At 39.5% G+C, this 11,272-nt stretch overlaps 1 protein-coding gene across 7 annotated transcripts in view; it reads left to right on the top strand.

The window, feature by feature from the left end:
- The first annotated feature begins 501 nt into the window (after window positions 1-501).
- Window positions 502-11,272, top strand: part of ATP7B (ATPase copper transporting beta) — a 55,488-nt gene continuing 44,717 nt past the window's right edge. Inside the window, exons 1-2 of one of the 7 annotated variants that reach the window (XM_080998919.1) lie at window positions 502-679; window positions 9,377-9,506. Coding sequence is in view for 2 of the 7 variants with exons in the window: in XM_080998921.1 (XP_080855047.1) it covers window positions 8,711-8,761 (51 nt within the window). In the remaining 5 variants the exon portion in view is untranslated. Of the gene's footprint in view, window positions 680-7,711; window positions 8,558-8,611; window positions 8,762-9,376; window positions 9,507-11,272 lie in introns of those variants that run through there. The other 6 variants (XM_080998920.1, XM_080998918.1, XM_080998923.1 and 3 more) reach the window with 6 other exon arrangements.

Genomic DNA, 11,272 nt, shown 5'->3' with positions numbered 1-11,272 from the left:
GCAACGTTTTACCTCAGGGAGCAACCGTTTAAACTGCGCGCCGCTCGCTAATAGCCGGCGGCAAATGGGTTCTCGCCCCAGAGAGGCGGAGTTAGGGACGGTGAAGTGTCTTATCACCGTCCGTAAATGCCCACATTCAGATGAAATGCGGGTGTTTAATTTTATTTTATGGCTCTAATGGAAACTATATCTCTCTCTGCGCGCATCTAAAATTTTCATAGCTCTATGGGCTTTTCTTTTTTAGAGCGTGAGGCAGAACCGCGCCGCGTTGGCTTTCCCCATTAGACTACAATTCCCATCAGCCCCGGCGAAAGCGGCCGGCGGGCGGGGGTGACGGCAATTGTAGTTCCAACGACATCCGGAGGTTAAGGCGAGAGGAGGCCAATCGGAGCTCCCTTCTAGCGTGCCGAGGAGCCAATGAGAGCTCGGAAGGAAAGGCAGCCAATGGCTGGCTTTGATTCGCCAATCTGCGAAGGATGCTAAAATTTAAAGGGTAATGTTAGGAGGGCGGGGAGCTGAGTCTCTGCCATTGGAGGCGACGGAGCGAGCTCTATAATAAGCATGTTTACATCGGATTAATTTTTTCCCGTCTAATTTTTCCCCCCATACCGGGTGCCTTTGGAAGGAAGTCTAGATTGAAATGCGAACCTGTTAAAGCTTCCACTTAAAACTTAACTGGGTAGGTTTAAAGCCGGGAAAGTAATCAGGGGTGAAATATGTTGGCTTTATATTTGGAAATGGACTTTGAGAAATGTGACACAAAGAAATTGGGTATTGGAGGGTTGCTACCGGAGCCACGGACTGCTATACTGACTCAGGGGCTAAGATCAAGGAGAGGCTGTGTTGTTTTTCTATAGGCTTTGCCACTGAACCCACATAAGGAATCTTGTTATCTTACTGTTCTCTCTTGTTTGTTTCCCCAGGGTTTTGTGATTTGTTGGGTCATAATTTTCCTTTTGGGATGGAGAGCGGAAGTGAAAATAGAAGAGTAATGATTAATGACACTTCTAAGATTTTAAAAAGATCCTTTGTAAAGCAATCTTAGTGAGAAAGCTGACCAGTGCTTTTTTTTTTTCTGGGGGTACTCAAGGCTATTCAGTATCGGCATCTTTTTTTTCTAGAAGAAAAGCATGGCTGCTGACTTTCTGCAGTACTGTACAGTTTAAGGATTGCTTTTGAAGTTCACACCGTAGCTTACCTTAACGTAAATGTCTAAGATAAATATTTTAATGCAATCTGTTTGTCAAAGTTTAGGCAGTGTAGTACAGTGGTTCTCAAAGAGTGTGTGGCACACTACACTGGTGTAGCAGGAGCGGGTGGCAAGTGTGGCTGGAAGATTCAAGGACAAGCAAAGAAACATTTAACCAGACAGGTCTTTCTATGTAGCGGTGCCTGCCCTGTGGAACTCCCTCCCATAAGATGACAAGGAAATAAACAACAATCTGACTTTCAGAAGACATCTGAAGGCAACCCTGCTTAGGGAAGTTTTTAATGTTTGATGTTTTATCATGTTTTTTATATTCTGTTGGAAACCCAGCCAGATGGGTGGGATATAAATAATAAATTATTACTATCATTTATTATTTCAACATTTTAGTGTAGCATAGTATAGTATCAAAATAACCTTTTGGATACAGGCAGTAACCATTTTGCGCATGTGCAATTGACCCACAGATCCTTTGGGATACGAAAGAGGGTAGAACGGGGGCAGGGGGCAGATAAGTTAAGGAAGCAATGTGAAAAAAATCTTTTCAGGATATACACAAAAGATGCCTGTTGCTGGCTACCGTTCTTTGAACTTTGGAGAAGAAGAGATAACACAGGCATCCTTAAATTTATCCCTTGTACATGAATTAAAGGCAAAATGACACAAATGATTTTAAGCTTTGTTGGACCTAATTTCCATATTTTGAGTAAGCTTTAGAATTTTGGGAGAGAGGACAAGCCCCCCCCCCCGTTTTATTTTGTGAATTATATACCATTTTAACTATTTAAATAGCACCGTTGAAGTACAGTACGTGAACTTTACAAAGAACAGGTTTGACCAGGCTTCCTCAGCCTCGGCCCTCCAGGTGTTTTTGGCCTACAACTCCCATGATCCCTAGCTAGCAGGACCAGTGGTCAGGGATGATGGGAATTGTAGTCTCAAAACATCTGGAGGGCCGAGGTTGAGGAAACCTGGGTTTGACAGTCCCCTCTCCCAAGTGGCTCACAGTAGATTTGGGGAAATGAAGGAAAGGGGATTGTTGGGAATGAAATAGGAATGAACAGGGGGGAAATAGGCAATTGTGTCAATAACACATTTTGACTTAATTACAATAATGTATTGGTTTTCCCAAAGCTTTCCTGGAAACTTAAAACTTTTCAGGAGGGACTTAGTCATATGGGGGTGTTTTGGGGGTAGTTTTAGACACAAGGAACAATGAGAGGGGAGGGTGGAACCTTTTGTGGCAGTTGGAGACCTACAGACAGTTTTGAGTGGTGCAGTTCGATGATGAAAGCTCACAGGAAGGGATGTATTTTGATATAAGAGAGATAAGATGGGGCAAGGTTGAGAAGGATTTTGAAGGTAAGGACATCTCTTGCAGATTTCCTTTGGGCTTTTGATAATGGTAAAATGTTGTTTTCAAAAATTCTTTGATTTATTATTAGTTGCTAAACAAAATGACGTATTTGAATCACATTTACATGAGAAAAAGGGCCAACTTTCCTTTAGGATAACTTTTATAGCCCAGCTGGATTGCAAAAATCAGTAAAGTGGTAACTTGGTTACAGATGCTTCAGGTTACAGACTCCGCTAACCCAGAAATAGTACCTCAGCTTAAGAACTTTGCTTCAGGATGAGAACAGAAATCGTGCTCTGGCGGTGCGGCAGCAGCGGGAGGCCCTATTAGCTAAAGTGGTGCTTCAGGTTAAGAACAGTTTCAGGTTAAGAACGGACCTCCGGAACAAATTAAGTACTTAACCCGAGATACCACTGTACTCTGCTCAGGGTCCATTAGGAAGAAAGTTCAGGGGATGGTCTCTGAGGTGTTGAGGGACTCCTATGGTCCTAATTGAAGAGGGAAGATAGGCAGCAGAGAGGTTTTAGCTGAAGGTTCCTCATCTGACTGCTTGTGGTGTCACTTGGAAAGTGCAAGAAGGAATAATGACAATTCCGTTTTTGTAACTTGAGATGTATAGCTATCTCAAATTGCCTTCTGTAGAACTAGGTGTGTACATATTGTGCCACCACAACAGAATATAGTACAGTGGTGCCCCGCAAGATGAATGCCTCGCAAGACTGAAAACCCGCTAGACGAAAGGGTTTTCCGTTTTTGAGTTGCTTCGCAGGACGAATTTCCCTATGGGCTTGCTTCGCAAGACGAAAATGTCTTGCGAGTCTTGAGATTCTTTTTTCGCTTTCCCCCCCTTTATCTAAGCCGCTAAGCCTTTAATAGCCTTTTAGCAGCTAATCCGATAAGCCGATAAGCCTTTAATAGCCGCTAAACCGCTAATAGCGCTAATCCGTTAAGCCGCTAATAGGGTTGCTTCGCAAGACGAAAAAACCGCTAGACGAAGACTCTCGCGGAACGGATTAATTTCGTCTTGCGAGGCACCACTGTATAGTAATAAAAATAGAGCTTGCTCTCAGAAATTGTACTTTTTCTTGGTATATTTCTATACAAATGTGTTCTTTTTTAGTTTTGCATTGTTGTGAGATATAAATGAACTGCCTGTTCGTGGTATAGTGTTTTCTTACAACAACTGTATTTACAACTTAAATTTGCTGAGTGGTTATTTTCAATTATTTTTTTAAAGAACACTTCAGTTGAACAAGAAAAGAAAAGAAAAGAAAAGAAAAGAAAAGGGGGGAGAAATAAAATATATACTTATATACATATACATATGTACAATTGTACTTAACTAATATTGTATTATGTACATATGTACTTACAGTATATACTTATCTAATACATAGGCATTGTTATTATCCAAATGCATATATGTTTATTTTAAACCTATATTATGTATTAATGCATTCCAAATATCATTATACTTGTCCATGCAAAGTCTGTGTTTGTAAGCAATCCATTCATAAGTTGCAAGTGTAATCATATAGTCAAGCCATTGATTAAATGGAGCTGTACATTTAATCTTTCCTTTTTTTTTTTTTAAAGAATATTTATTCCAATTTTAAGATTACAGAAAAAGAAAAAAGTAAAAAAAGAAAAACAAATCACATACATCCTACAAAAAAAAACACACAGTACAAAGAAAAATACAAAAGACAAAAAATCACAATAAAAAAGTAACAAAAAATCAAATTAAACCATTAAAACCGTTTTCCCATTTACTTATTTCCGTGACTTCCTCTCACTTCTCTGCTTTGTATTCTAAATTGAATCGTATCTCCAGCAAATCCTTCTAACCTTCTTTTCATTTACTTATTTTAACATTCGAAAGTATTTAATTCTCCTCTATCTTTATTTTACACTTCATATTTACTTATTCCATTATACTCTGTCTGCCAATACGGTCTAATACTCTTCTCCAACCTTTTCTAACATTCTTTTATATTACAATATTTCTGAAGATATATTTTAAATTTTTTCCAATCTTCTTCCATCGACCCTTCTTCTTGATCTCGAATTCTGCCGGTCATCTCAGCCAGTTCCATATAGTCTATCACTTTTCTCTGCCATTCTTCTCGGGTAGGCAATTCTTGTGTCTTCCAGTATTTCCCAATAAGTATTCTTGCCGCTGCTGTCGCATACATAAAGAAATTCCTGTCTTCCCTTCGCACCAATTGGCCGACCATGCCCAAGAGGAAGGCCTCTGGTTTCTTCAAGAAAGTATATTTCAATACCTTTTTTAGTTCATTATATATCATTTCCCAGAAGGCCTTGATCTTTGGGCACGTCCACCAAAGGTGGAAAAAAGTACCTTCATTTTCTTTACATTTCCAACATTTATTATCAGGCAAGTGATAAATTTTTGCTAGCTTGACTGGGGTTAAGTACCACCTGTAAATCATTTTCATTATATTTTCTCTTAAGGCGTTACAGGCCGTAAATTTCATACCTGTGGTCCATAACCGTTCCCAGTCAGCAAACATAATATTATGCCCAACATCTTGCGCCCATTTAATCATAGCAGATTTAACCATTTCATCCTGTGTATTCCATTTCAACAGCAGATTATACATTCTTGACAGATTTTTAGTTTTAGGTTCTAACAATTCCGTTTCCAGTTTAGATTTTTCCTCCTGGAAACCAATCTTTTTATCTAAGTTAAAAACCTCCCTTATTTGATAATAATGCAGCCAATCTCGAACTTTAGTTTTTAATTTATCAAAACTCTGCAATTTTAATTTATCTCCAACTTGTTCTAAAATTTCACAATATTTTGGCCAATTTGTCTCCATATTTGTTTTTTTCAAAGCCTTAGCCTCCATTGGTAACAGCCACCTTGGTGTTTTACTTTCCAACAAATCCTTATATCTCACCCAAACATTGAATAATGCTTTCCTGACAATATGATTCTTGAAGGCCTTATGCACTTTGACTTTGTCATACCATAAATATGCATGCCACCCAAACACATTATCAAAACCTTCTAAATCTAAAATGTCCACATTTTCAAGAAGTAGCCAATCTTTCAGCCAACAAAAAGCGGCTGATTCATAATAAAGTTTAAGATCTGGCAGGGCAAATCCCCCTCTTTCCTTTGCGTCTGTTAGTATCTTAAATTTTATTCTAGGCTTTTTGCCCTGCCAGATAAATTTGGAAATATCTCTTTGCCACCTCTTGAAACAGTCCATTTTGTCCACAATTTGTAATGTTTGAAACAGAAACAACATTCTAGGCAATACATTCATCTTTATCGCTGCAATTCGGCCCAACAATGATAACTTCAATTTTGACCATATTTCTAAATCCTTCTTCACCTCTGACCAACATTTTTCATAATTATCTTTAAATAGATTCACATTTTTGGCAGTCATATTCACCCCTAGATATTTCACTTTATTAACAATTGTTAATCCTGTCTCTTTCTGAAACCTCTCCTTCTCTATCTCTGTAAGATTTTTCTCTAATACCTTAGTTTTCATCTTGTTTAATTTAAAACCTGCTACTTGACCAAATTCTTGGATTGATTGTAACACTCTTTTTGTACTAGCTTCTGGCTCCTGTAATGTCAAAACTAAGTCATCGGCAAAAGCTTTCAATTTATACTGTTTAGCTCCAAGTTGTATACCTTTAACCAATTGGTCTTTTCTAATCATATTGAGCAGAACCTCGAGGACCGATATAAAAAGCAATGGGGAGATTGGGCAACCCTGTCTTGTTCCTTTCTCTATCTTAAATTCTTCTGTAACTACATTGTTCACAATAAGCTTAGCTTTTTGTTCCGAATAAATTGCACATACCATTTTCGAAACTTTGGCCTACCCCCATCCCCTGCAAATTTTTCTTCATAAAGCTCCAAGAAATGTTATCAAACGCTTTCTCTGCATCTACAAATATTAAAACAGCTTTAGTATTGATATTAACTTGCAATTTTTCCAAAATATTAATGATGTTCCTAGTATTGTCTGACAAATGTCTCCCAGGGAGAAAACCCGCCTGGTCTTTATGAATCTCCTTTACCAATACATTTTTTAATCTTTTAGCCATAATTTCGGCAAAAATTTTGTAATCCACGTTTAGTAGGGATATGGGACGGTAGTTCTTCAACTGTGTCTTCTCCCCTTCGGTTTTTGGTATAAGTGTAATGTATGCTTCTTTCCACGACTCGGGTGCTTTTCCTCCCCGTAGTATTTCATTACAAAGTTCTTTCAACGGTTGCAGTAACCATTCTTTCAAAGTTTTGTAGTACTTTGCAGTTAATCCATCCGGCCCTGGAGATTTGCCCAGTTTCATATTCTGAATGGCTCCTTCCACTTCTTGGTCAGATATTGTAGAGTTTAATATTAATTTACTGTCTTGAGATATTTTTTGTAATCCATTATTTTCCAGAAATCGGTCAATGTCTAGTTCTTTCTGAGTCTCCTGCGTATATAACTGTTTAAAATAATTCTGAAAGCACTTCCGAATCTCTCCAGGATTCTGTATATTCTTCCCTTCTACAACCAAGTTCGTAATCGTATTCAGCTTTTGTCTTTTTTTCATTTGCCAGGCCAGTAACTTCCCACATTTATTTGCCGATTCAAAAGTCTTTTGTTTCATCTGTTTGATCTTCCATTCTATCTCCTGGTTCATCAATTTCATATATTGTACTTGGTATAGCTTTATCTCTTTTAAAATCTCCTGTGAGTTCGGTTTCGCTCTCAGTCTTTTTTCTCCATCCTTAATTTTCTCCAAAATTTTTTCTCTCTTCTCATTTTGATATCTTTTCCTAATTGCATTTTGTTGTATCAAAAATCCTCTCATCACCGCTTTACTGGCATCCCAAATTACTCTTTTTTCTGTCATAGTATTCAAATTTATTTCAAAATAGTCTCTCAAATTCTTCTGAGCCTTTTTAATAATTTCCTCATTCCTAAATAAGGAGTCATTCATCCTCCATCTAAAGGCCCCAATTGGCGTTGATATAATTTCAATCTTTACTGGATTGTGGTCAGAGCAAATTTTCGGGCAAATCACCGCTTTTTTAATTTTAGGAGCCAGTCCTCTAGTTGTCCAGATTTGGTCTATTCTTGTCCTGTACATTTAATCTTTCCAGCGCATCAATACCAGTCTTTTGGTCATAATAAGGGCACAAGGAATCCATTTATGTTGTTCAGTTGTCAAATTCCATATTGCTTTAGGTATGTCGTTGAAAAGAATATTTTCATCTGAAATTTTTAACTTTTTCTGCACAGTCATAGTTATACTTTCTCCCAGAACCTAAGAAAGAAATAAGGACAATAAAAAGTCAGAAGAAAGAAAAAGAAATGAGAAAGCAATAAAGAGGACTCCACCTGTTAATTATGTATAAAAAGATTATTCATACTATTTAAGGTGTTCACTCCAGAATGGTATCAGAAGCCTGACTTAGTGTTGTGTTCAAATTAGGGGACCTGTTTTGTTTTGTTTTGTTTTGTTTTTAAAGGTCTGTTTCACATGTAACACTAAGCCATGGTTTTGTGCCATGTGGGGGAGTCTCAGTGAGCCTGAATGAAGAAACTTGCTCACAGGCTTCTCTTTCCCCACTTGAAGCTGCGCAGGATCACATCTTTGCTTGGGTTTGCTGAGGCTCTTCTACATATCATATCACTAAAGCACATCCTTCCCCACCCAACTGTTGCTATCAGTCCCAGCTACTTTCCCCCCGCTCTGCCTTACAGATAATATAAGGCAGCTGCTGTCTGTCTGTTTATATAAGAAGGCTTTACTTTCAGAAAAACATCTAGTCCAATCCTTGCAATGTAGGAATCGACAGCCATCCCTGGGTGGATCTGAACCACCAGCCTTCAAAGGGCACAAAGAAAACCTAGGAAAAGCTGTCTCTGTGGATCTAAGTGCTGGCACGTGAAATCTTTTATTTAGTCATGAGAAATGTATGCAGTCAATTTCATGCAGTAAACCTATTGGTAAGTAATAGATTAACTGGGCACAAGTAGATTCATATGACCATCATGTGGCCTTTAATTACTGGTTGTAGAGTTGTGGGCTTTTGTTTTCCCTTCCTTCATATGCATGCTGCAGTAGTGGAACTATAGAAGGGTGAGTGGCCCGCTTCCGGAATGCATAGAAATATGTCAGACAAAAGAAGCTTTAGACTGCTGACATTCACAGTAAGTTTACATATTTATAGACTACATTTGTAAGATGTTTTGCGTAGCACATTGATTGTATATTGTATTGTGAATAAGCTGTGGCACCTAAGAGGTGATTAACTTTGCAATTCTAAGGAGTTATTTGGCAGTAAGTCTCCTTAAGCTCAGTGGGACTTCTTTATGAGTAAACATGCATAGGATTGGGCTCAAAAGTAGTTACTTTGAGGATTTCAGCTACAGTGATTGTGCTTGTCAGGAACAGACTGGCACAAGGAAATACAGTGGTACCTCGGGTTACATACGCTTCAGGTTACATACGCTTCAGGTTACAGACTCATGCTAACCCAGAAATATTACCTCAGGTTAAGAACTTTGCTTCAGGATGAGAACAGAAATCGTGCGGCGGCAGCAGGAAGCCCCATTAGCTAAAGTGGTGCTTCAGGTTAAGAACAGTTTCAGGTTAAGAACGGACCTCCGGAACGAATTAAGTACGTAACCAGAGGTACCACTGTATATGTTCATGAATTAACATTACAAAAATGTGTATCAGTGTATGATTGGGCCAAGACAATACTGCGAGGAAGTCACTTTAATAACAAAATGTATATAAATGTATTATGTCATCCTGTTTAGATTGGACCCAAGAGAATATAGTGAGGAAAGAATTGTAATTTATTCTGTTGAATCCAAGTATTCTGCTTTTCCTTCAAGAATCTCAGGCAACGTTAGTGGGATTATTGCACCTCTCCTCATTTGAGGGAAGGTAAGTTGTGCGTGGCAATGACTGACCCAAAATTGCTCAGTGGGAATTTAAACTCAGGGCTCCCTCATTCAATACTCTTGCATATTATCTCTCCAGCGGGTTGCAAGAGTATTGAATGTATTGAGTGTGTAATATTGGGTGGGTTGTGAGAAAAGGGGTCAAGTGAGCGATGTATTATGCCTCCTCTACAAATGCATATACAAACATTATTGAGTGCCAGAATTGTGACACACATATTAATTAGAGATGAACAAATTGGTTTCTTTACTCAATTATTTGTTTTTCTCTGTGCGGTCCTTGGTGAGGAAGGAATAGATATATTTCCAGTCTGTGTCACTTTTGTGTATGTGTGCATCAGAACCCCCAGGAAGTGTGAGAACTGTTCCAATCTTCACACAAGTCTGGGAAGTTTGGCTCAAGTCAGTTTCATATCAGAATGAGCAAAGATCCGTTTCCTTAAACATACCTAGTTTTAATGCAGCTGTAGCGCAGTGGAGCTAGAATGTTTCCCAAACATTATTCTAAATTATAATTTATTTGGGGCTGGATCTTTGGTCAGGATTGATAGGAAAGGGGATTTAACGCTAATCTAGTCTGATTCTGGTTTCATTTTCTAAATGTGTTGTAACCTGTTGAGAGCCTCTGGGATAGGGCAGTATGGAAACAGAAAAAAGATGAAGCAGCATCTTATGAAAAGAGCCACTTGGGGGGCAATCTGAACCTTGGCTAGTGGCTACTCACCAGCAGAGCTTTATGGAACAGCAGTGCCACGAGCACATCCACAGTCCTGCCTTGCATGGTGGAAGATTTAGAGGGGCATGATAGTTGCTGTGCCAGCCTGCAACTGGTAGCGCTTTTGAGCCAGGATCAGGACTAGTGCAAGTCACATGAGGCCAGTGGAACTGGGCTGACAGAATCCAATGAATTCAGGTGAGCTCAGCCCGTACCTGAACATCCTGCCAAGGGACCTTCTGCTGGCAGCACTTCCATGCCCGCATGTGGTGGGCGGAAAGCGAAGTTCCACACTGCCTCCAGGTGGCAGGAGCCTGGCAGAAGTGGGCGGAAGAACACCTCTGCAAATCTAAGCCTCCCTCTGGCATAACTTAACGGTGGTGGATTGCTCCACCTCTCTGTTTTAGCTCTTGGTTCTATCTTGCTTGGAAAGAGAAAACTAAATAATGTTTGCTAGTTTTGTACTTAAAAAAAGAACAAACCCACCAAATTCTACCAGTGTTTCTCAACCTTGGGCCTCCAGCTGTTTTTGAACTACAACTCCCATCATCCATAGCTAGCAGGATCAGTGTTCAGGGATGATGGAAGTTGTAGTCCAAAAACAGCTGGAGGCCCAAGGTTGAGAAACACGGCACCATGGTTTATTTGATCCTCTGAACCTGGCTCAGTGACCAAACTTGGTCCGAAACTGGTTTATAAGCCTTGCTTTACGTAAACCATGGCTTAGTTTTGCATGCAGACCCCGCAAACTTTATAAAAAGTCAAAGGCTTCCTCCAAAGAATCATGGGAGCTGTAGCTAAGGGTGCTGAGAGTTGTTGTTGTTGTTTAGTCGTTTAGTTGTGTCTGACTCTTACTGACCCCATGGACCAGAGCACGCCAGGCACTCCTGTCTTCCACTGCCTCCCGCAGTTTGGTCAAACTCATGCTGGTAGCTTCAAGAACACTGTCCAACCATCTCGTCCTCTGTCGTCCCCTTCTCCTTGGGCCCTCCATCTTTCCCAACATCGGGGTCTTTTCCAGGGAGTCTTCTCTT

The sequence above is a fragment of the Podarcis pityusensis genome (genome assembly GCF_964106645.2).
Source record: "Podarcis pityusensis genome assembly, chromosome: 3".
Lineage (NCBI taxonomy): Eukaryota > Metazoa > Chordata > Lepidosauria > Squamata > Lacertidae > Podarcis > Podarcis pityusensis.
Note: the sequence above shows the minus strand (reverse complement) of the source record. Positions and strands in the feature narration are given on the sequence as shown.